Consider the following 27,136-nt stretch of genomic DNA (forward strand, 5'->3'; position numbering starts at 1 on the left):
ATATAAATTATTACTTAAGTAGAGTCAAAACTGTAAGCAGTTTTATAAAGGCTAAGGTTCCATATTTTGTTAATTGTTTTAATTTTTTAAGTATTTTCATTAGTTTTAATATAAATATACAGAAATTAATTACCGGGTTTGAATATTATAAAGTAAAAAAATGTCGAGAAAAATTATTTATGTAACTAAAATATCAATTTTATTTATTTGCAAATTTTAGAGATCCATGATTTTATTAGTATGGATATTTTTTTACCTATTCTTCTCTCTAAAGGAAGGCAGTAAGAGACCCAGAAAAAATGAGGGCATCGTGTAGAGGCCTGAGGGTGATTTGTATTTTATCTAGCTAGGATAAGTTGCAATGGTTTTATAGAAAAAATGGTGGTGCTAAAAAATAATTTATTTTGAAAGCGGGCAGGAGACAAAATAAGTTTGGGATCCCCTGATTTAAATCTTACTAACGCAGAACGGGTTGATAAGATTTATTTATACGTTATAAGAAATTTTCGATCCAAATGACTATAACATTGTATTAAATTATCATCTCTATATATAGTTCAATTTATAAAAAATAATTATAAGGTATGTGTGACTTAAAAAATTTTACGGCAGCAATAGTTAGAAATTTCAAAATATGTTTCGTTAGACCTGAAAAAATATATAGATATATAATAATAACTAGCATTGTGAAATGAAATTTAAGAAGAATACAAAATCTGTGGGTTAACTAATGTGTAATTTATAATCAGTAACGTTGTGACATTTTGCTGATGTATGCTAAGTACAAGTTTCCATTATCACACTACATACGGCACGTTTTTCGTTCCCTAAACAGAACCTACGTCTTTACTATCACTTGTGAATTAATAATTGTTAGGTAGGGTGATAATATAAAAAGTTTAATATACATTTAAGTAAACTATTGCGAGTAATTTAAAAGATGTTTAGTGCAAAATAGTGAGTTGTAATCGTACTAAATTGATACCATATATCGTCTCCAGACAGACAAAAAGTGATGATATATTAAATGTATCAACAAAAAGGTTTGTTATATCTACAACAAATATTCTTAAAACAAAAATTGTTACTTTCAAAAGTATTAAACGAAAGTGGAATTAGAAATTTGGTGATAAAATATGCAACGGGTGTTATATTTTCTTTACATACATAAATAAAATAATATCAAAAGATCTCCTAAATCAACTATAATAGTTATCAAAGTAGGTATTACTCTCATTATTGTACATAATATTTTGTTTTTTATTACAATTTATAGGCACAAATTAAACCGTTATAGAATATATTTCATAAATAGAATTTAAAAATTAAACATCAACCGACAGAACTTTATGTGTGTTTATAAATAGTAGCTATTTATAGCCAGTAATAAATGTTTAATTTCAAAAAGTTCAGTTACTTATGAAAAATATTGGAAGATGTGATTCAAAATCCAATATTTTTTTCAATATTATTCTTCACGAAGGTTTATTTCAGAAAACTGTGAAAATATTGTCATATATCATGTATGTTACATGGTATCTTATGTATAGAATACTCTCAACGAAATAGGCACTGATTAAAAATTACCGATGAAACGAAATCTTATAATGCAGCAAGTAAAATATGAGTAATTATTTTTTTTTATAATGTCGCTGACTGATGTCAAATTACATTTATAATTGTAAACGGTAATCTTCGTTGTACACGTGGTCCCAGTTGTGGAGGTCGCTTGCTGTCCTATATAACACGGTTCTGCGTTGAGACTCCTTACTACCCGACTTAAGCGCAAACCGCTAACAAGTACGTATAAATAAAATAAAAAAAAAAACAGCGAACTCGTATCAAGGTCACTTGCGAAACAGTTTCCACATCCCCGCGATTAATTTTGTTATTTATTTTAAACACGTGATTGGGAACTACCACTACCGTCTTATTGCAGGCCATAAGCAATTCAGTCGCCGACGAACGGCCAGTGCGTGCGACCAGTCCCGTGTCTGTGAGTGACAAGACAAACACACCATGACCAGATACGTCTATATCGTAAGTTCACACACTTATATATCGGTTAATATAATACAATTAAAACACTAGTGTTGAAAATTACAAAATCGTTATTTTTTTAATAATAATTATCTCGATGCAACGAATTTTCTTCTCGATATCGTAAGACATAAATAATACATGTGTTTCTCCTAGTAACCATAGTTATGTCATCCGCGTAGCAACATATTACGAATAAATATAACTAATCATCGAACGTCAGTGCTTAGACAGAATAAATCCATTATGTCAGTTGAATAATTGCAAATAACTAACAAACATAATATAATACAAATTAATCCTGAATATAAAAATATATATCAATTAATATGCAGTAACCTGCAAATGACTTTCTGAAAAGGACAAAATTCTTCCGCCTTTTTAAAATGGTTACACCTTGAACGCTCTCGATAACAATTAAATAGTTAAATTTAAATTTGTCGAGTTAAAATAAGATAGTTTCGATTGCTGATAATCTTTTAACACTTTATGCCTTTATAATATCTATTCAATATTGATATGAAAAAAGCTTATTTAATTAAAAAAAAAAAACCGTAAATTTAAGGTTTTATAAATTATTATTTATATTAACAAAATTTAGGACGAATTGTGGGTAGAAGTCGTGATAGCCGCTAGTTAGCTAGATATTTCTAAATTCTATCGCAGTTAAACTAAGGCATGGCTTTGAATAATAGTAATAAAGGGTTATGGTTAACAAAACTATGTAACACTTTTATAATTTATATAAAGAAAATAGTTTTTATTACACCTAACCCAGCATGGAAGAACAACAATGTATAAAATGAAAATTTTTTAAAAGAAACACAGATCTAAAGTTATTCGTTTGTAAAAAATATTAACTTAAGACAATATCCGCTTGAAGAGTTTCACTATCTATGACCAGAGATCTTTATTGGAAACAAATGAAATATGTCTTCAAAATACGAAAGTGTCATCGAAAATTACCAACAAACAATCACAATAGTCAAACACATAACCTCCCACTTTGAAATAGGATAAAAAGACCATTAACTAATTATTTATCATGTCAGTCAAATAGAACATAAGTAGCCTTTACGATTATTGATAATGAAAGGTTCAATATATCAATGAATAGTTTAGATTTTAGATCATTCATAAACTAAAATTGTGTAATTTAGCTATATTTCGCTATATTCATTCTTAACTCTATATCTGTACAATTGGCACAAGCAAATGCATTTTTAGATAAGGCACGAGTAACAAATGTCTTTAGTTACATGCTTGATTGTATTTTTAATTGTTAATGATATTGATCTGCAGCCAAATAGCTTTAATAGCTTTGATACTGTCATTTCAACACCGGTCCTTCAAACGACGTTTTGAAAGACATAAAAGCTTTTTTAAGCGTTAGCCAAAATGGTCACTGAAACGTTTTATTTTGATCTTTATATATAAATCACGATAAAAAGATTTATTTAATTGGTCCAGGTCACGGTCCTAAGTAGAAAATAGTAAAATTATTACTATTTGAATTGTAGAATAAGGTTACAATGATTTTTTTCTTAGAAACACTTTAAAAAGTGCAATAGTAATAACTAAAATTAAATCAACGTTCCGTTCATACAGAGGGTAATTTTAATAAGATACAAATAATGTTTTTTTATATTTTTACGGCTCTATTTCAAAAATATAATTTAAAATGATTAAATATTACGTTAAATACAATTTTACCCAATATAAAATAAAAAAGCTCCCGGTCAAAAAGATAAAACAAAAAAGCTTTGTTTGTTAATGAACTTTATATAATCAGTGATAATATATGTCTATAAGCTTCCTTAAGGAATTATGGCTTTTAACAATTCAATGGAACTGAATATTGTGAACTTAAAAAAAATTGGGTCAATTATTAAGAACACATATCCAACAAAGATGTTCATTAATTGCGGCCAAGGTGCCTTTGATGTTAGAATCGAACAAAGAATGATTGGATCCCATGATGACAACTTCATGTTTTTTCATGTAATTCCTGTTCATTGTAACTTTGTTTCGATGGCATAATATGTACAAGTGAATATGAATCTTATAGCCGACATCACTAGTAGCATATTTACTTGTAAAGTAATTCGTATTATAATACTTACTTTGTATATTTATTGTACTTAGCTTCGATGCTTCTTAAGCGAGATATGTAAGAAGCGACCTTCACTGCTTCATGCTTGTGGGTGAATGACCCACATTAACGGCATGGGATATGGTAATCTGACATAATAATTATATTTTTATCACAAAAAATATAAGTGATATTTAACCAAAAAAAAAAATAATAAATTGTTAGAAGCGCTTTAATATATATAAATTCAAAGCAAGTCTCATAATACTAATTAGAAGTAAGCATAGAGTTTAATATTTACATAAAATATGGCTAGTGGAGGTGGTGGTTTCTGAAAGGAACCATGAAGCTAGAGACGTACTCTAAAACTTTTTTCTACTAAAGTGAGGTTTTATCGTAAAAAGTAAAAATATATTTTTTAATCACAGTAATTAAACTTTGTTGGGTAATATATTTAAAAATTACTTTGAATATAGCGTAAAACTTGCATGAGAGTAGGATTAAATTTTATCGTTTTTTTGGTAAAAACTTTAATTTCACTTTTTTGCTTCTTGGTAATTTAATGTTATAATAAAATGCCTGTATTGTCATGTACAGTAATATAATGTAAAATTTATATTGAACACGTACGAATAACAATAAAATTTTTACACGATAAACACATAATATTTATGTATGTACAATGTCTAGCGTGTCTCAGATATATGCATCACCTTGGACTAGCTATTACATGCTGTGACCAAAATAATAAGGCTTTAACGATGTACTCAGACGTGTTGCAAGCGTTACGCAACACAGAAAGCACATTTACAAAATACTCAACATTATCTGTAGAAAGTGCATATCATTTATGTATTTCGACTTTCATAGTCATTGTTTACAATGTGAATATAATGATCCATAATGTTTGGTTTGCTTATGGTTTTTTAGTTTAAAAATAATATAAAATTAAAGTAATACTTGAATGTGGTTATGTGAAAGCACGTGTTAAAATTGTATATTATATTACGAGCAATACAAGCTATTAATTTCCTTTAGGGATATCCCATTAGTACCTAAATTATAGTGAGGCACTTCCTTTGCTTAATTCTCTGGCCTTCGTGCCGGAGTCAAGGTGTTGTGAGCTCTGGTTCTTTATAAAGGCCTTGTCATTGTATAAATGTTTATATATTACGTCAAAATTTTGATGAAAAATTTATGTGTTATTTATTCAATGAAAGAATAGAGTAACAGTAACAGTAAACTTGTGAACTTTAAATTATTTTATACTAAATGATGTGATAAAAAGTTTTTTCAAAATTGAAACAATATACAGACGAAACTAATCAAAGTTTCAATATGTTTATTGTGTGGAAGTTATAAAGTGGTATCGTCGTGTCCAGATAAGATTAAATGTCACAGAATCTAATACATAGTCATGATTCGACCTATTTCAATTAACATTATTAAGATGCAAATTCATCTTTATCATTATATATAAAATGCTTATATTTAATATAATTCTGCTAAATTATCAAATAACTAGTATTAATTGCGGAAGACGGAAGCTGACAGAACCGGTTTACTTACCCACACGTATGAGCGTGTATGTTAATATGAGCTAGTGATGCTTAGACAGGCGACTTCACGAAAAATATATATATCACAATTATTATTTGTATAGTTATTTTGAAGAATATAAATAGAGTTAGAATTTTAAATACTTCTAATAACAAGTTAATATAAAATTAATATTAAAAGGAAATACGTAAAGCTCATAACAATATATAAAACAAATTAATATTATTTTTATGTTATAATTTCATTTTATCAAGAGATATAAGGAACCGGTTAGTATAATAAAAACACTGTCTAACTGAACAATACTCATTGGCAGACATTTACATCTCGTCAAATCATCAACAAGGTTTTTTAAGAATTGCTAAAATGAAAAACAATGAAATTTAAAAATGAAGATCATCTGAAATAAATATTTTTATAAAAAAACCTGGTTAAGACAAAATAATCGCAAAATCGTCTGTCTACAAGTGTCAGGTTATGCTTGGAGCTGGTGATAACTATGACATGTCCGTAATACCATATCCATTCATGGCTAGTACAAGTTTTATGTGGATTGTGTAATATTATAAATATGTCTTGTGATGTTATACGTTTTTATAGAATTATGATAGCAAAAACAAATTCAAAAAGCCTGTAGAGATCTAAAGAAAAACTTGAAATCATCGTTGTAACATTTTTGCATGAAGGAGTGACAGGTATACCTACATAAAATGTATCTTCATTAGTTTTGGCATTCATATTTATAGTATGACTTATCTTTATGAACTGAAATTTTATTTAGATAAAATAATAAAATAAAAATAAGCTTAAACATTTAAGTAACCAAACCGTATCCGTACTAGATGTGGGGGTCGTTGTTTGGCCTTGACAGGTTTTACACAAATTTTATAACCCGATAAAACAATTCGCTTCGCATTTAATTGAATGAAGTTATAAAGTATCATTTGTGTGCTAACAATAATACTATGTAGCCTTCGGTATGTAGGTGACAACATTGACAATTTAATGTGGACATAACTTAGATATTAGCATTGTTTGTACCTCAAGTTAAAATAAGTTTTTGTTTTTCTAAGGTCGCGCGTTTCTAGGTCGGGCGGACAACGAAGTACATATTTTGTTATATGATTTATATGAGTTTTGACATTTATGTAATACGATTAGCCACAAAATGTGTTGTTTACAGTTCCTGTAGTAGATGTCCTTCTGTTGAGGAATTGAATTAAATAAAAATGTATTGTAACTAACAGTAAAATTAAAAGAAGTGAACTTTGTATGTCCGTATTTGTTGTTCAATGATCAGATTTACAAACCTCCATGCGTCGTTGTAATGTTAATAACATAAATAAAAGCTATAACAGTACGGTACAACGTTAAATATCATAATAGATCTTACTTAAATCACGTTTCATTACGAAACTTAAACATCTGGAGCTATTCTTTGTTTATCAATACTATAAATATTAGTTTGCTTCATAATTGTTTCTGATAAAACAACCATTATGTATATATTATATAACTGTTATTTATTATATTTTTTTGTTGTGGACATTTAATTGTTTGGATTATTTTACCGTTATCCTATTTGAGGGAAGACAAAAACTACTTTTTTTCATAAAAACTACATACTAAGTTGAATTCAAAAACATTATTTCAAAGTGTGCAAAGAACAATATTTTATGAATCCTGTGTTCTGTTTTAGGTAATTTAAATTTTGGTCACCGTGTATATGACTTAATTGTGTAAATTGCTAAGCAAATGTTAACGACTATTGAAATAATTACACGAACTTGACACAATTGCCTGATTATGACCGATTTATTACAAATTATATGTTGCGTGCCAAATCCTATCGGAATTCTCAGTTGCTGTTAAAGAGAGTGTTCTTTGGTATAAAATTAGGTAAATTGCTCTTATTTTTATAATCTTGAAGAAGTCGTTGCAAGTATTAACTTATACCCATATTCGAATCAGGTTCAAATACATTGTAATGCGCCCATTGTACTCTCATCACACTATTTCACAATCGATTTGGTTTCAATGTAGATTGTTAGATATATTTAATAGCCTGTTAGTATAAATTATTTCTGCAAATTATAGTTATAAATCGTTGTAAATCTAACTAGTAGTGTTTTCTCATGACGTCCTAAAACATAACGATATAAATATTACGCCATTATCACAACATTGCTTCTCATTTAAGTTCTGTAGATATAGTAAAAGTTTTAATTGTCCTGTCTCTCGCGTATCTTATCTGATATTACAAAACTATATAGAATTTCTGTCTTGTATTTATTTTTGTCTATTTTATCAGTAATTTTTTCTAAGTACGGGACATGATCAGTGGAGGTGATCATAGCTAAGGTGTCGTAATTCACACTTCATTGGGTCACAATATATGCTCGCGGTCAGTTTGACCACAGCTATTCGTGTCGCTTGTCTGTAAAATGACTTATTTGCATAAAACATTGCAAGGACTTTTTTAGATTTGTTTAAAATATTCGTGTATATCCATTATAACAAAACGCAATTGACGCCTTACATCAGTTTGGGGAAGAGCTGATCCTTACACTGCTGACAAATACTTATCAAACATAGCTAAAATTCACCGCAAGAAAACTTGCTTTCGAATGGAAATAACCGCATCGAAATCGGGTTATCCGTTTGAGAGCTACGAGGCCACACGCACGTATGCACAACGACGTCAAACTTATTTACAAAATACGAAGTCTCCATTGAAAGTTGTTTATTTATATCATATATATAAGATATTTATCAGAAGTCTATCTTTTTAATACACATTTTGTGTATTCAACTCTTGATTAATATAAATTTTGATTATCAGAATGCACAGTTTAATGAATACTTAGTTGTATTTATATTGTAGATTTATGGAACACCACCGTTTGACCAGTTTTACTAGTACGTGATGTTGTTATAATAGGCCTCTGTCTCACGTAGCCACTGTAATCGTCCTTGTGAGGATGTAGAATTGTAGATTGCGGCTAGTTTGAAGGATTTATGAACATAATTAGGTAACTAAACCTTGTTCTATTAACACAAGGAACTGCAATCATCGTTGCGTACCTATCTTATTTACCGATTTTTTTTATTTTGATACTGCATTTATTTTGGTGATAAAATTGCTTAAAAATTTACAACTTACAATAATATATCACAAGACTTTCGACGTAGATTTCGAAAATATATAAAAAAGTAGCGTATATGGAGTATTATGGAGTCTAGTAAATTTAGTGACAAACTACAAAGTAAGGCATTTATTCTTTAGAAATAATATAATACTGCTCTATAATAAAACATTCAGTAGCTCGCCTCGGAACAGAGTCTGTATAAGCTAGGCTTTAAATATAGTCTAGAAAGTTGAGACTAACTGCAGTATTGATAATACTTTGCAGCCATATAATAGACTATTGAACAAATTCCCCTCAGGGTGCAAATATAGGAATATTATTTGTGACTAATACATTTTTAAAATAATAAAATATTCAACCGTTATATGTTACCAGAGATAATAAATAATGGAATTTGAAAGTTTATATTTCTAATTAATTAATTATTTAAGGGCGTAACTGTGTATGGGTAACCGTAACGAAAGTGTTTAAAACAAGTCACAAATATTTCTTGTTTCGGTTAAACCCACAAATTATTGTAACCCTTGCGACATTTATTTGCATACTATTATAAATGTGAATAATTTAATAAGTAAGTATTTTTCGTAACGTTACTATATTCACCTATAGCCAGTTAAAATGCTTAAATGGAGCTTTGCAATAAGTTGTTTGTTTATATCAATATGTGGACTAAAATTGATGACTAATAAAGCCTGACCTGAGTTCAAGCGACCCGCCTTCGTCGGACCTTGTTTGAGGTCACATATCAAGTTCATATGTTGCTAAACCAGTTGCGTGTGAGTTACGTAATTTCCGTAATTTCCGTTCACTATTGGCAAACCGGAATTGCAATCTGTTAATCAGATAAATTTGTGGAAATTGCGCATTATTTAAGTATTTTTATTATAAATTTATGGACGTTTTGATGGTTATAAATATGTTAACTGGATTTGATTGTTTTAGGAAGGTATTATAAGATATGTTTCGTTAAAGGGAATGGATAATTTTTTGCACGAGTTTAAAATAACTATAACAATTACATAAATCATATTTGTAAATAGTTTAGTACTGTTTTAATAAAATATTTAAAAGTGTATGTTGAAGTATGGAGGGCTTATATTAAATAGTCTTCCTAACATATGCATATGGACTGGATGTACCTAATGTGATTATCTTGTAAAGTATTCTATCACATTTAATAGTCTAATAGTAGAGAATAAGACAGATTTAAATGAAATCAAAAAGCACATGACTAAGATTATTCTTATCAATTCTCTTTGTTTAATTGAGAATATTACGTGGCGAGTTCGCGAAAGGGACTGTTGAAAGCAGTATATATAAAATCCGCGGGTATTGCAAAACGTTTTATGTAAACAAATAAACAATTATTAATATAATTTTATTTATCTTAAGTTGTTTTATAATACATAATGTGATTATTTCTTTGAATTTGTATGAAAACTTCTAAAAATAGTTGTCAATTATTACTTTAACTGACACATGACTGACTGTCATGACATTTTTTACACCAAAAAGATCATGACAGATCCTTTATAATAATTTTATATCTATATTTGCACACCAAATGACCACACGATTTGATTTTTGTATTGGTCTTATTATTATTGTTATCATTTTGGTTCAAATTATTTTTATCTTGCTATAATGTGGTTTTCCATTGTCTACAGGCGTTAGTAGTGTGCGCGTGCGCAGTGTTGGCGACAGCAGATTACAACTTGGGTCTAGGTTTCTCTGACGGTTACCTAACAACCAATTTTGGTTCACCAACTCTTAATGCTCTTTCCTCGGCTGGTGCTAGAGATCCCAGAGCAAACAGAGGTAAATAAATAATAAATATAAAAAATATATTTTATCGTATTATCCGTTTCTTTTTTGAAATGACTTTTAAATTAATTAATACATATTCTTCGTTTGAGTTAATATTGTTCTCAATAGTCCAATAATTTTTTTTAAAGTACACTTCTTTTTTAACGTACACTTTCTTTAATTTTTCTTTTTCTAAGTATTTTAATAATTTATAATGGGAAAAAGTGTCAATTACATGTTTTGTAGATAGATCTGTCGTTATCGTCTGATATAAAATCAAAGCAAATTAATCGATTGCTATTTCGAACAATTTCAACAATTATTCATCGCCAGATGGGTGTGTTTAATGTACGCTTAAATTGTTCAACGGAATTTATTTATGATTTAAGGCAAGTCAGATTTCGTCATAATCAAATATTAAGTTTAAATTGAATTCAATGTTGTTTTAAGAATTCGACTGCGAAAGATGAATCGATTAACGTATAAAGAGATGCTCATGATTTAGGCTTCACATAAATTAGTGAGGATTAAATAATTTTAGTTTATCGTTACTGTTCTAATTAAGATTTAATAATCCAATTACTACTGAATTAACGAACTATTCGACCTTCAATATTCATTGTGCTGATTGATTAATGGTATACTTTATTATCATTAATTAATCATTAAAATAGATTTTTAATAATTGCATGAAAACGAAATATAACAAAGGATACATTAATTTACTTATTTTATTCATTAAGCTAACGTATATTTTAATATCGTTTCATATTTTTGATGTATCAGTTTGTCAGGAAGTAGTGCATATTTAATCGTATTGGTTGGGAGTATTCCGTATCAATAGCTTGTTCTTCATTTATTAAATGTCTTTCTATATTCAATTTCATATAAAGATAAATTTTTCTTTTGCTGCGACATAAGTTTTTAATGCATGATAATAAATAATTTATATTTAGTACGTACCTATGTATAGTTTATAAAAAAGACCTTTTTAAAGAAAATAATTGTACACAAGCTGTTATTTATTAATGTTACCATAATCTTACTATTGAATTTTAAGTCAGCGACTCTCAAATGATTAGTTTACTGTCGATAACAATGTATTGTAAGCTGAGTGACGTAATTATATACCCAATAAGGCGATCGGCTGAGATGGTAGAGCTATCAATTCTTGTGTATCTACCACCAATGGGGCCAATTAAATGAATTAAGATGAAAAGAACCTTCAAATTGAACATTTTATTAACTCATTAAGTAAACAGAACCAATTTAGGGTAGATTGTGAAAGTAGGGTGCGGTTTAGCGACTTATGTTTGTAAAACGAATGCACTCAGCTAATTGTTCGCAACGACATGTGCTCATATTATGAAACAAACGTTACATTCACAAATACTTTCGCAATATCGTGTTCCTTCTTGTTTTAAGTTTATGCATTTTGTTAATTTGCTAAAACATTAGAACGGCCGGTTGATATACACTAATCGCTCATAAGAATGATCGCTTACACAAAGCTTAAAAAAATATAAATTTTTGACACAGTGCATATATAAACTTTGATATTTAACATTTCCAATTATTTTTTATCCTATTCAAATAAGGTTATCTGGAAGGGATCGTGATAAATATAAATGTATAAATTTCAATAACAGCTGTAGACGAAATCAAGTATCTAAAATATCATCTATATCAATATGCTATGTTAATAAATCTACTTTGTATTCTATGAACTGACGCTTGAGATTCTCTTTTTATGCCAAAAAGGTTTTATATAAAATTCTGTTAAATTACGATACTAACCAGGTTACACAATTTCTATCATGAATTATAAAAATACAAGTTTTTTTTTTTAGGTTTCCTTGTGCCGTTTGAGCTATTATCTGCATTTGACACAAATAGAGCTTTACGCAAAATAAATTATGTCTGAAACTCTCGATACAGGAAAGGACCGATTTAAATTTACGAGCGTCTATTTCAAAAGAATCGTACAATCTTTGTTGTAACATTTCCTACTTAATTTATATGTAAATCCATTTGGTACCGTTTATATCAACTATACTCGTATTTTGTTGTTCATATTTAAAGCTAAGCTGTTATTACATGTCCTATATTATATCACTTATCCGAGAAATTCTTAAATGTTTGAACTCATAATTACGAAACAATTAGTTATATATTATGTTGAGACTATGAATTTTCTTCGACTTCCTTTTTTGTGTATAAAGTATTGACTGGGTTAGTAATTTAAATACACACACCACGAAATATTTATATGTTTAATGTTTAAAATATTTTATCACGTGTACAATGCTGTTTAACTAACGCTATTTGCTTCAATCTTGATTTAGATAAGCAAAACATTGTATGCAAAATGAAAGGGGTCGGCACAAGTTACGCTCAGTCGGGCAAAAACAGTTGCTCGAATGTTTTGCAAAGGACATCCCTCAATCAGAATTAATTGTTGCGGGACTAATGAGTATAACAAGCGGCAGTTGCCATGTTTTGAAATGTTTGACGTGCGTTAGAAAAGTTTATCATCACTTAATCGGTCTTATCAAACTATTTTGAATAGATAAAGCAACAAACGCAATGAATAAAGAAAATATAATTAAGATTGCTCACGTTTCATATATTTAATCAAATCGAATACAACATTTGTTTATAAATTAAGTTTAGTTTACAGTAACTTTAGTAAGTTTAGTGTGTTCTTGAACTTGTTTACAATAATATATTTAATGTCATGTCATTAAAATTTACAATTATATTTAGTTTAATTAGGTTTTTGATTATCCGAAATTAAATTTTTTGTAGATTCGATTTAATTGTACAGACATATCAGTGAGTACCTTCATTAGAAAAAAATGCTTTAAAATTTAAACAACTTAAATACCTTATAAGATTTTAATCATAAGCCATTTCTTAACTTTTAATTGAGACACGATGTCCCGATATTTCTTAATCAAGAGCAAATGTGTTTTATCATATATCTTATTTTCAATTACTTTCAATTACGATGCATCTGTTAAACAGTGGCTAAGTTGTATTGTTGCAATCTCTACTGACAAGACTTATGCAATGCTGACTGGGGATAGCGGTTTCTGTTCAAGTGTATTTAATTCTTTAAGATCAAACGAATACTTTTAAGGCTAGTCTCTCTGTGATCTCGAGATAATGTATTATTGATCTTGAATATATCAGAAATCTATTCATTATTTGTTTTATCAATCAATATTAATTCTAAATCCATTAAGGCATTGACTGTAATTGATAGTGTTGAACTTATATTGAATTTAAAATAATCATCGTCGAGAATCGTTAATAATGTTACATAATATTAATATTCATGAACATAATTGGTTCGACCAGTTAAGGATTCTGATATTTCAATGTCATACACAATCACATAATAACGAGTCGGCTTATAACGGGATTTGCTGTTATTGGATGTAGTTAAATTATATTATATGGAACTAGCTGCTGTAAAAACGTGGTTATACCAACAATACAATGCTTGCCTTCGACGTGCAATTACAAGCTTAAAAATAATTTTTAATGTAACTTCCTGGGACGTTGTCCGCTCACAAATAATCAATTTTATTAATATCAATCAAACATTTAATTATACATTTATTCTATCTATTTCTCCTATATCTAATGAAAATTGTCGTAGATATGTTTTCATAAATTTAATTAATTGGCAATAAACGAACTTACAAGCATTGGTTTACCTTTCTAAATATTTTAATATGATCCGCGTCTTGTTTCAAAATAAATTTCATAAATTTGATATAAAATGTATTTTAAAACATTTTAATAGCAATGTCATAATGTTTCTAGGTTCAACGACTGTTCTTGTATTACTAAGAGATATCTCATTGTATTGTTAAGGCCAATATTTCACGGCTTATTATCGTCATTATAAGCATCTGGTAATGACCGCTTTATTCGTTTCGGTTAATTTAGTTATCCTGTTAGAAAGTATATGTCTAAGTCCTTGTTATTTTACAGTCATAGTATTGGTAATGTTATCTATAACAGTCAGACAAAATTTATATATTTTACCAAGTTCAAAACAATTTTTTTTAACGATATTGGTTGCTACTATGAGCAACGACAATATGTATATTAACGTAATTGTTGCTCTTAATGGAATTAGTATTTCAATCGCGGATATATAATTAATAATGAATTTTGAAATAAATCTCGATGCACTTAGAGCGATATTTTTTTTTTATAAGAAGTGAACAATTGAATTGCACAATTTTAATTACCCACCTTTCATAAACGAGTGGTAAAGCATGGAACACATTTTTTTAAATAATAATAACAGACCTCTTGATCTTTATCTATAAAGTAATATGGACTATTATTGGACAGTGGACATTTGTAATACGTAAATAATTGTAAGAATACCCTTGAATGACAGAGTTATTATAATGAGTCCTACTTTTGCCATATTATTTGCTAAAGCAATACTTAATGTTGTTAATAATGCAAATGATGTAATTAGTTTTTAACAGCTGTGAAGTCATTTCGGGACATGAAAGTGATCTAACATAAAATATGTGCTGTCAAAATATATGAGATCTCTTAATTCTGATTTATTTCAACGGCTCATTAATGTCATGCAATGAATATGTGTAAAACGTGAAGATGGGAAATGTCGTTTCATTCGATTTCGAATATTATATAATATGATATTTTTAAACTTTTCACTTAATACGTAACCGGTCACAATATTTTTGGACCACTATATTGAATGAATCTTTCAATATATTTACTTCCTTCTATAATGTTTATAATAAAGTTTTACCTTAGACTTGTTATTTAAATGACGTGCAAAAACACAACAGCGCTAACAATATCAAGTAACTAAAAGAATTTAGAAAAATAATACTCCTCCAACGACGAAGTTTAATTCATTTACTTTATATATTTTGTATTTAAAATTATCTATTATCTGTAGAGGTCACTTTCAAGGGAAGGTTTCAAATACATTTTGTTTAGATGATAAAGAATACAAAATTATTGCAATTGTTCATTTTGAAATCTAAGATTTGTTGAATTTTTTCATTAATTCTTTTATCATAATTTTGTTTAGCGTAAAAAAAACAGCTATTAAAATATAGTTCTTAAATCAAACTTTACTTGGTATATCTCTTGAAATAAATTATATCGATTGATTTTAACTGAGGTCAAGTCTTTATTAACTCAATGTGTCATTTTTTTATAATATTTTTATGACACTTTTTAAATATGCAGGCTGATATTTATTTGTATTTGTAATATTGATGTTACAGGCCCTGTCGTATTCCCTCCATCACCTCCCGGGGATCCTTCCCAGACCAGTGGCGTTGTTGTTGGAGCTTCAGGTTATGGCTTCCAACCCCCCGGCGCCCAAGGTAAATACGGCCGTAGATAATTTAGCACAATTGTAGTGTAATATAATGAAATTCGACAGATATTGCCATTCTTTTATAAGACTCCAAACAGTTTTAAATATCAGCGTTTTCATTCATTTATAATTTTTTTTAGACAATTAATCACGTTTCTCTTTTTGCACCTATTTATGTTTTTTCTTAATTTATTAACGGATTTATTTAAAGTCACGTTCCGATTATGTGTAATAGCAATAAAATCTACTTAGGAATAAATGCTTTAAGTATAAAGTAGTTATTTCTACGTGGGACTCTTAATTTATTTTTAATATATGTAAATAAGTAGACAATGCATGCAGTAACGCATGAATCTTCGCACTTTTATTAATTTATATGAGCATGCGTGTGTGTAAATGAATAATTTGAATCACAGGAATGTTCAGGATTTTTTTTTACAGTTTTCTTTTGTGTTAAATATTTCTTAAGACATTTTTGTTTGTTGTTCAACTGGAAAACTATGTAAATATTATTTATGTTTTAATAATAAAAAATAAGAATTTCCACATGTTTTATTAGTCCTTTTCTTTCATTTATTTTCATACCAGTGTATTCTATTTGTATGTAACAAGTAACAAATTAATCACATGTAACGTAACATGAGATTATGCATGTATAAATGTTTGCATGTTTATTTATTATGGCATATTTCTTCGTTGCTTTGATAGCGGATGTAAAGTATGTTAAGTGATAGTTTTGTAATGAATCACGTTGCCTGCGGTCAAACAGCCTAATCTGGTGTCATGTAACGTTCCGGCATGCGCAGGCGCAAATGGATAGTCTGACCTTCGCGTGTAACTCGTTTCCCTCTGCTATTATTATAAATTTTTTCGTCAGCTGTTTGATCACGATTTGACAGTTGATATATTTGGTAGCAATGTATATAGACAATTTAATCAATGGTTCTTTTGTAATGTAATTATAGTGTTGATGTTTTTAAATTTAAAATAAAAAAATAATAATTATAGTCTTAAAATAATAGATTTTCGTAATCAGTTGTGATGTCTTAATAATTAAATATTATTTAGGTCATATTGTGTCAGATGTTTGACTGGTTCCGTGATAGAGCTTCTTTGGTTTAAATGTTTGAACAATGTTCAATTTCATACTTTTATACACTCATAAAACAATGCAAGATATGTAGATATTATTTTTTTCAAATTATAATGAAAGAAAAGAATGAATTTTATTTATACTAAAAGTGAAAGATCAATTTTAATTGAACCCTTGCATATATATAACATTTAGCTCACGATTTACGTGAGATATCGATGTGTTTGGTTGTTACTATAAACAACTAAAACCTTGTTGCGTTTATATATAATCAAACTGTCTATCGGTTGTCAAACATTATCTCCACCGAAACTATTTTGATCTAAAGTTCAAGTAACTATATCTATTATGGACTGTCCTACATTTTATTTTACGCTATAAACAATAAAATTATTCATAATATTAAATTTGGAACATTTCATAATAAAAATATTTTATATAATTTTTTTTATAAACTGTGCAATATAGAATAAACACTTCCTAAAAGGTTTACAATTTCTTGGTATTTGTTTTGAGTAATAAAATTCTTTCAATGCATCATTATAGAAGTTTACATACGCAGATGATAAAATAAAAAATAACAAAATTCTAACTCTCGTCTTTTGTTATATTATTTATAATATTAATTTTATTCTAAATAAGAAATTATTAAGTATCTTGTACTAAGATAATGATTTAGTATTTGCTATATCACTTTTCCTTCTTTTGTTTGCGGCTCATGTAATAAGCTCGATTACTAAATTATGCTTACAAGAAATACAAGATTATTTCTGGACTTCGCTGCCTCTTCTAAAATTGTTCAGTAGTTTTGTATGATTGAGTAAAAACACAGGCATATATAAAGATTTACGAACTTACCATTTTGTCTTATTCATGGTAGATTTTATTTAAAAACTTCTTGTTAAAGATCTGTTTTTGTCAAATTAATACTTTTTAGGTGATCACTCTTTTCGTAAACCTTTTCAGTTAAATTCAATATTTACGCGACCCTTATCTTTAGCGGACCCTTCGACATCCGAATGGACTGTATATTTTATTCATTATCACAGCCAACAATGAATATGAATGGTTGGATTGCTATTATTAATTTCGTACGTTTTTAATTATATTTCAATATTCGTTGACTCTATACATTTCAAGCCGTGTGTGTGGTGTTAACCCGACGGTACGATTATTTAATTTGGGCTCTCTTAATCTCGCTGGCCCTTAGTACGGTCAAACGCATTTTAATTATAAAATTGACATATCAAAAGTGCGGAGGGATCGGTGACGTGTATATTATTTAATAAAAGAGTTTGTACTTGTAAAATTAATTGGAGGCTCGGATTGCCTCTGCCATTTCAGGGTGGACCTTTGGAATTATTCTATGCATATTTATATGTTTGTTTAAAAACGCAAGCTCTGTGCACATTTTAAATTAATTTAACAGTCAATGGAAGCAGATGTTCCTTCAAGCGTGACACGCAGGGTGTGGGTTTTAAAATTACTATAATTGCTAAGTTAAACACAGCCTTTGTTCTTTCTGTGTTTCATATTTTTTTTTAAACTTACTCAGGCATCGAATAATTAAAAATTTTAAATGCACTAAACATAATTAAGGTGCTATTTAATAAATATGCAATAAAATAATATATATTTATAACTAGTTAAAAAATCTAACAAAAGCCAATTATAAAATTAAATTTTCAATTCAACCTTACTTGTTTTATATCTAGATAAATTTATAATAAGAATACAACAATATATGAATTAGTGACTACATAAAAAAAAATAATTATTTAATTAAAATAATAATAATTAATTGTTATTTTTTATTATGTAAATTAAATAAATGCATTTAATATTCGTAAAATTATTCATAATAAGTCAAAATATATTAAATCATTTTATTTTAGTTAGTTGATTAATATAAGACAGAAAAATGCTAGTTAAATAACAAAAACAATATAGGTTTTTGTTTCAAAAAAGTAATTAGAAACAGTTTCAGAAGATCAAAATATTTACATAATATTATCTACTTATTCAAAACATCTATTTCTATTGGAATTATTTACATAATTAATTGTATGTATCCTATATGATAAACAAAATTTAGAGTGATACGTTTGTTGTTAAGGTCAACGATGAAAAATCGTGCCAAAACATAGTTAATTATTTTACAACTCTTTAATAAACATGAAAATATATAATAACACTTCCAATTATTTTATAATCTTTTGAATTTTTTTGCGAGATAAAGTAACAAAATTATTTAAATTCGTATTCAGAACAGAAAAAAACAAAATGCCAATAGGAAATTGTATGTTATGTTCATGACGTCAATGCTCGCCTTAAAATATGGATTACGAAACCGTTCGGCAAAAACGTGTTTAGGAAAACTGGTATTTATAGGGACTTTTATGGAATGTCGATTAATAATTATCGCAAAATACTTTATATTATTTAGATTTAAAATGACCTCTTTTATCCTTTTTAAATAATATTGTATTGTCATAGCAATAACTTAGTAACTAATGACGTTATTGAATTTTTAAGTTTAAGTGTTTTTTAGTTTATAATTTTTATGTAATCTGTCATAGTGATCGTTGGTTGTTTTGTCTTTTATTCCAATTTAATACTTTAATTTTACTGTACTTTATTTATAACATTAAAATTAAATGCACACCTTTTTTGAATATTTTATGTACTCAATGATGGCATCTTTATTTACTAGGATTTTGACAATCTTATTAAAGCCTTGGTTTTGATAATTTAAACTTTTTGGGTCCAGTCGATGTAATTGTAGTAATTTTAGTATGACATTAAGGTAAAGAAGTCAGAAAACAATTTTTATTACAGCTTTGGGCTAAGGCCGACAACTGCTGTGTCTAGTTACTTTTGCTATTAACCTTTGAAAATATTGAATAATGCATTTTATTATTTGAATGTTTGCAAAGTAGGATATGAAAACAACATAGTAACAAACAATTTTATTTCATAAAGTAATGATTACATATCGAATGTAATAGAATAATTGCCTTTTAGTTTTTTTTCTAGTGGTTTTCGTAGGCTGTGAAACGAGGTTTTTGAAGGTTTTCTTGATAATATTTGCCTGAAAAATATTCCAAATAAAGGTATAATTTGTATGAGAAAAATAGTAGTTGTTAATTATATATTAATTTTATATTAATTAAAAAGAACAAAAAGAACTTTCAGTTAATACTGAAAGCGTTAATAATCATATACGGCTTATAAAATGTTATTTATTATATTCAATTAATATTCTTCGCCTTTATTTAAAATTGGTTTATCATAATCGTAATTTGAAAAAATCTTTATAACAGATTAAGGTTTTTTATACGATGCATTTAACGGTCTTAATTAATATAAAGTAAAATTTTAATACTAACAGTCAGTATAATGTTTAATATGAAAAAGGACGTAAATTCATTTGGTTACATATGGTTTCACTATGATACTTACAAAGTTATAATATAGTATTGATTGAAATTTTTATACAAAATTTTTGTAGATATTCAAATTGAAATTAAAGGTTTTTAATACACTACATACTATATGGGTATCTTTTACCGGAAGTGACGTCTCGCCGTCGCGGCGCCGCATCCGATTCACACTGAAGGGTTGTCACAAATCAAGTTATGAGACACGCCACAAAAGGAAACTTTGTGCATTTCCGTTCCAGCGAACGTAGAATTCGTTGCAAGCGACACCACCCTCTATTTTCCTTTATATAAATATCAATATAGCTTAGTTCGTTATGAGAATTATTATGTTATATTAAAAATTTCTGACTTGAAAATGTATTATACAGTTGAATAAATTTCTAACTTACATCTCCTACCTCTACCTCTAACTCTACCTCTACCTCTACCTATCTACCTAACATTTATGTTCTATATAAATATAAAAAGTTTTAATAATTTAATGTTAGATTTTTTCTTATTATATTATTTACATGTTTAAGTGGTCTGGGACGCGACTAGCCGGAAAGGGGTTCGAACCCTGTTCGTGTTGATGAATATTTCAGCTTATATAATTTACATTTTAATTATTAAAAAATTCTATCAGTGTGTACAAATGTGATATACATACCTACGTTATTGCTTTTCACCTTGGTTATTAGAGTTAGGCGGAAGATATACTATGCATGCTTGTGCCGGATATGTCAGTGAATTCCAGTCGCTCGTTGAATATATCTTGATTGACACTCGGAATTACGTTTCAAGTTAATCTTATAATTATCTTAACATTTTAATCTTTAAACTTTTTCTTTTTTTTTTGTTAATTTTCCTTTTTTTTAAATTTATCGTGTGGATAGCGCTCGGGTGTTCCGCCATTTAGACAAAATTAAATTAAAAAATATCTATCATAGAAATAACAATAAGGTTCTTAATGTTCTCTACGACTTGAATATCTATGAGCAATCCAGTCGCAAAGCTTCAATTAACACAAATTTCTAATAAAATTATTTTCACATATTATAACTGAAATAAAAATTCGGGAGTACGTTGTTAAAAATAATTATAAACGCGTAGTAAATCCGAAATATATTATTTTCATTTCAATGAACACTAGCGAAAGTCTTAGATATCATTATATTAATAATGTTCCTATGAAAAGACAATATCAGTGTTGAACATGCCAGGATATAGGGAATGAAGTATAACCACTCCGTTACTAACCTTGGTCATTTTTGTGGCTTCTTTGTGGATAATTTTTATAATATTAAATGTTGGTCTCGGTTACATGAAACAGTCTCACGATACTGCCGATATTTATGGGTTGTTTTTCAGTTGACTTAATTTGTATTATATAACTGTTTATCACACGAGAAAGTAATAAATCAGAGTGAAACTCGATCGACGGTTTATAGCCAATCGATAACTGGCCAAGACAAGGTGGACGTTGAAATTTTTTCCTGTTTCTTTGTTAAATAAAAATTATAATAGATATTAAGCTCAAATAAAATCTATACACTTACGTTGCCAGTCAAAGTAATACAAAATTATAGCATTCTTCATTTAGAACTATGAAACTTTGCAAGCAATATAACGTGGAGCTACAAATATGCGGACATACCTTAAAAGTAAATATAGAAATAAAAGAAAAATTGCCCAACCTAACAAAATGTGTATAAAGATATTTATAATTGAGTTGCTTAATCCCATCCGATTATATATAATACATACTATATATATATAATTTTTACTAAATTACACTATATTAAACGGAACTTTTCCTATAAAGTATTTTTTTTTTACTTAATAACAAACTATAAAAAAATATTTTACGTCTTACAGGTCCAGTCGTCCCAAGATATTTCTACAGAGGATTCTATAGAAGAAAATGAGAACACACATCGTTAATTAAGTTTACTTATATGATATATGTATCTATGTTATTTATATACCACCCTGTATACATTTTAATATAACTGGTATCGTAGAGGGTAGTACAACTAACCAACTTGTAAATATTTGTAAACTGTGATATGTGTGTATGTTAAATCTAAAATAGAATGCAATAGAATTGATAATACGGTGTGCATTGTAATAAATTATTTGTACGTTTGATGCATTGAACAGTGAATATTGTTAATGTAAATATATTATATAATAAAAAAAATGTTTTTTATTTCAATCTATACAAGGAAAAACACAGTCTCAGAAGCGTAAGAAAAATATGCCTTTGTATATATTTGATGATCGGGTTCGACGTGGAAACAATACAATATTGAAAATTTTTATTTTATCCATAATGAGAACGAATTTCTGAAACAGTCTAAGTGGTACATTAAAAGAAAAAATAATAATAATTTAATCATTAAGTGACTTTATGTGTAGAACATATTTACTAGTAGATTTTACTCTCCCTAGGGATAGATGTAGACAATGAGATTTGTGTTGGCAGATGGGAAGCCACTTTCATCGCTCCATATCAAATAAATGTAATTTTCTGCTTTAAATTCACCTTTATTCATGTCCTATAATATAACATGGAATATAATAGAGGAGATTTTAAGAGTACACTCGACCTATTTGGGCTTTTTTTAATAGGCGCTAACTTGGCATTTTATCATATCGTAATTTATAGCATTCGTTATGTTAAAAAGTACTTACTGACTGATAAACAGAAGATTGAAATTTGTGTTTTATTTTTAAATCAACGTAAAAACTTATACCTTCCTAATTTTTTTTCAATTTAATACAAATAAAGTAATAATATTACTGATTTAATATCTATAAGTTGGTCAAATATATGCATTTAAAAAAATACTTATTGATTTAACTAGGTTTAATTATTATTGAACAAAGATTTTTTTAAATTTTTATACTATATTTTTTGAATACGGTGTCATATTGTGTTATTGGTATTTATTACTACAGTATTCATTATTAGTACAGTACCTTTAAAAATATAAATGTATTAAAAGAAAAAATACATTTCTGTTATCTAAATGTAGGGCACTATCTTATAAAGGGCTATTTATTTTTAAATTAGATTTATTCTTTTCGATGGGCCCTGCCTTGTGTTGGATGGGGCCATTATGCAAGAATCTATCACCGCTACCAATTTGATAAAAAAAAAACCTTAAGCTCGGGTTAGGTACGTCAAAGAAAAAGACCTGCCTTCGAAAAATGAGTTACCGATTTTGCTACAAACTTTCTTTGATATTCAAATCGACATGACATATATGTTGTTTCAGTAAAGAGATATTGTAGTATATACACGGTCTGTGTACCAAAATAATCCTGTGTAAGTATACTTTCGTAACAAAAACTAAAATTAATATGACTGATAAAAGACAATTGTTATTAAAGAAATTATAAGAAAAATATTTATCACAATTGATTAACAACGATAAATCGCATAGATACTAATAAAAGTTTCTAAACGAAAATGTTGAAAGTCTTTTTTATCAAAAATGAAATGAGAAAGAAGAACAAAATTACTTTTTCTAATTTATTAGTTCATATTTGTATATTTTCCTGATTCTGGCAATATCTCAATTCAGCTGTTGGAAGATATTGCTCAGTTTATTCAGTAACTTTTATTTATTAAAATATTTTGATTCTAATATAAAATCTAATCATGTATTTTGCATGAATTAGGTTCTCCCTCAACGTCAGAAACTGCAGTGGTTTAAATGTTAGTCCGCCTAATGTGATTATTCCATATAATTCTGGATTAACTTTAATTTTACTCTTCCATTTTTTGTATCCAAACGTATTTCCAAGAAGCAAAACTTGTTCCAAAAATTAAATAATCGTTATATGTCTTTTCTCTTAAAATATAAGTTCTTGTTTAAATAAACTAATAAGTATATATTTTTTATTCCTATGTGAACAGAACTCAGTGGTCATAAATAATTTTTGACTGTAATCAAGACTTAAGAGCTATAGTCCATTTAGTATACCATGTAAATGGTTGAATCGTCTGAAAAATACACAATGGTTTTTTTGTAAGACCATCGTGAACAAATCAAATTGGAAAATTATAATCAAAAGAAGGAAACAATATAAATATATGCATGTGTGTGTGTGCATTGATGACGAAATGACCAAAATTTACAAATTAGATAACGTTACGGATGTAACAATTAGTTACGTTACGAATGTAATCTTATTCAGAGCATTACGCTTCTGATCTTTTTTCTTTTTTTTTCAGCTTGCCATTTTATTATTGTAACTTTGTTGCATCTGTATCGATTTTATATAAATAGCAAGAAATAAAAACCATCTTTTTGAATTATCCACTTTAAATACTTAAAAAGTTACATTGCATAAAAATAGGAAAGAACGAATATATATATACATATATAGAGAGATATATGTCATTAGTATTACTTCTTTGTTGGGAATGTTAAAAAAATTGCAATATAGACATTTTTTTCATATTAATACCTCATAATATTTTTGTGGGTACAGTTTTTCGTTTTGGTTTTTTATATTTTACTTAATAAGGTAGTTAGCAAAGGACAACAAAGTTTCACACAATTTGATAGAAGCTATAAAGATGGTTAGATATATACTTAACTAAAAATAGTTACAAAACTATTTGTATAGAAAATAACTGTTAAAATAAGTAAGTTTTGGATTTACATTTAAGTCCTATAATTCCTTTTAAAGAATTGACGAACTGTGTACGAGTTTTCATCATTTTCGCTGGTGGCAGTGTTGGTAGAACTTACTGTAAGGAAAAGTTTAATATAATGAGACTATATCTTTTAGAATATTATGTCATTCTAGATATGTTAACAGTGAATATAAATAATTAAAATGGTCAAAAATATCTATAACTTAATCAATTAATTATGTTAAAAACTCACTGTGAACTGTAAATCCGTAAGGAACTGAAAGAAGAATAAACTTTTATAATTATTTCAAAATTTATTATACACACACATTATGAAACAAATAACTCACAATAACTCAAAACATTTGACACTTCTAATAAAATTAGAATAAGCGATATTAAAAACCCTTTCATCTTGTTTATCGATGTAATTGTAATTTTGTATTTACATATTCTTATTTCAGCATGCAGTTGTTTAACCTAAAGACTTAAAAAGTATTACTCAAAGTGACACAGTAAAGTTTACAACTTAATTTAAAAAAAAAAACACTGATAGTAAAAATATTTTATTATATTGTTTACGATTGTTGATAATTAAATTATGTTTTACCTACTAAAAGTGCTGTTATAAAATTATTTCTACATTTCACTCTTCGCTATTTCTTTAATATTCTTTATTTTCATTTTGCAAATTAAGTGTTGGATATATGATTTTTATGACACAACAAAACTTATTCTTCTTTGCTTATCAAACATCTTTAAGTATGTATTTTCTCTTTAACTTGACTGTAAAATTAATATCTTGAGACATTTTATTGTATAAAGCCTTAAATTCGGCTTGGTTACAAAAAAAAGTCATATTGCTTCACGTCCTTCTTAAAAAAATTATAGTTTCCTGTCCGTGATTTCTTCCTAAACTAATTAGAAATAACTAGGTATTTATATGTTAGTATGTAAGAATTACGTATATTGTTATATTTATAACATAACTGTGTTATAAGTATCTGTGTTATAAGTATTTATTATTCCGTTTTGTAAATGTATAGTTTAATTCATCTTTATTCCAATAATTTCTGAAATATTGGTGAATAAGATGAATTATAAAATAATAGAGTCATCACGTACATATTTAAGTAATTTGATTAAAGACTGTATTCAAGCATAATCTTAAATAATAATATTTGGATGATCAGTAGACCGTATATTCAATATTTAGATATATTCGTCTTCGCTAGTAAGCCTTTTCGAGTTATGCGCTTTTAAATTTTTGTTTTTTTTTTATCAATGACAATCTTTTAAAGTATAATTTGAAGATAATTTTATATCACGTTGTTCTACTTAAAAATCTTTAAAATTTTAATTTTTTTTTTGGAAATTCCTTTTTAATTTAGACTATTTTTTTCTGAGAATTGTCCAAGTATCATGGACGTGAGGGACGGATAAAGACAATTCTTTTCTTGGTCACGATATTATAGTAGTGAAACTTTAATTACGTCACCTTTTTTGGTTCATCTGTTGCATGTCGTGTTACAGCCGTCCAAAAAGTACTTATTCATACAGTGTTTTTGTCGGTGAATTAAAGAAATATTGTGTTTTTAAAGTAAAAATAATAGGAAAAATGGTATTTATCTATTTCATATTCTTATGAAGTAATTTGATTTAGCCGACATGTAAAAGGACGTAACTTCTACAATCAGAACATCTGTAGGATATACAAAACCGATAGCAGTCACAGAAGGCGTACACAAGGGTTCTGTACTTAGTCCATATCTCTTCTGCTTGGATATTTTTAAAATGATAATATGATGTCAAGTGTGATGTAGGTAGATTAGTTTATTTGTATTTGTCTCTGTAATTCAGTTTGCTACTTAGCACAATACATACATGACGAATTTAATATAGTTTCATTGAATACTACACTAATGAAA

The 27,136-nt window shown here is 27.7% G+C and overlaps 1 protein-coding gene and 1 long non-coding RNA gene across 3 annotated transcripts; one reads left to right on the forward strand and one right to left on the reverse strand.

The window, feature by feature from the left end:
- Nucleotides 1-1,668: 1,668 nt before the first annotated feature.
- On the forward strand, nucleotides 1,669-22,744 carry LOC116768730 (uncharacterized). 2 transcript variants are annotated; one of them, XM_061526195.1, is made up of 5 exons: nucleotides 1,669-1,800; nucleotides 1,940-2,040; nucleotides 10,509-10,658; nucleotides 15,935-16,046; nucleotides 22,433-22,744. In XM_061526195.1, the coding sequence occupies exons 2-5, from the start codon at nucleotides 2,020-2,022 to the stop codon at nucleotides 22,480-22,482; spliced, it is 333 nt and encodes a 110-aa protein (XP_061382179.1). In that variant the 5' UTR covers nucleotides 1,669-1,800; nucleotides 1,940-2,019; the 3' UTR covers nucleotides 22,483-22,744. The 2 variants fall into 2 exon arrangements, with proteins under 2 accessions (XP_061382179.1, XP_032515425.1); XM_032659534.2 differs by having other exon boundaries at nucleotides 1,673-1,800; nucleotides 10,509-10,659; nucleotides 15,945-16,046; nucleotides 22,433-22,739.
- Nucleotides 22,745-24,971: 2,227 nt separating this feature from the next.
- On the reverse strand, nucleotides 24,972-25,702 carry LOC133320116 (uncharacterized). Its single transcript, XR_009753569.1, has 3 exons — nucleotides 25,559-25,702; nucleotides 25,462-25,485; nucleotides 24,972-25,322 (listed from the first exon to the last, which is right to left on the reverse strand). It is a non-coding gene; the product is annotated as an uncharacterized LOC133320116 (long non-coding RNA).
- Between the last annotated feature and the right edge of the window lie 1,434 nt (nucleotides 25,703-27,136).

Source organism: Danaus plexippus, chromosome 4 (assembly GCF_018135715.1).
Source record: "Danaus plexippus chromosome 4, MEX_DaPlex, whole genome shotgun sequence".
In the NCBI taxonomy this organism is placed as follows: domain Eukaryota; kingdom Metazoa; phylum Arthropoda; class Insecta; order Lepidoptera; family Nymphalidae; genus Danaus; species Danaus plexippus.

Bases quoted from the DNA above. Each gene is read 5' to 3' on its own strand.
- LOC116768730 (XM_061526195.1), top strand. From the start codon at position 2,020: ATGACCAGATACGTCTATATC. The intron at 2,041-10,508 runs GTAAGTTCACAC...CATTGTCTACAG, and splicing joins TGACCAGATACGTCTATATC to GCGTTAGTAGTGTGCGCGTG. The intron at 16,047-22,432 runs GTAAATACGGCC...TACGTCTTACAG, and splicing joins CCAACCCCCCGGCGCCCAAG to GTCCAGTCGTCCCAAGATAT.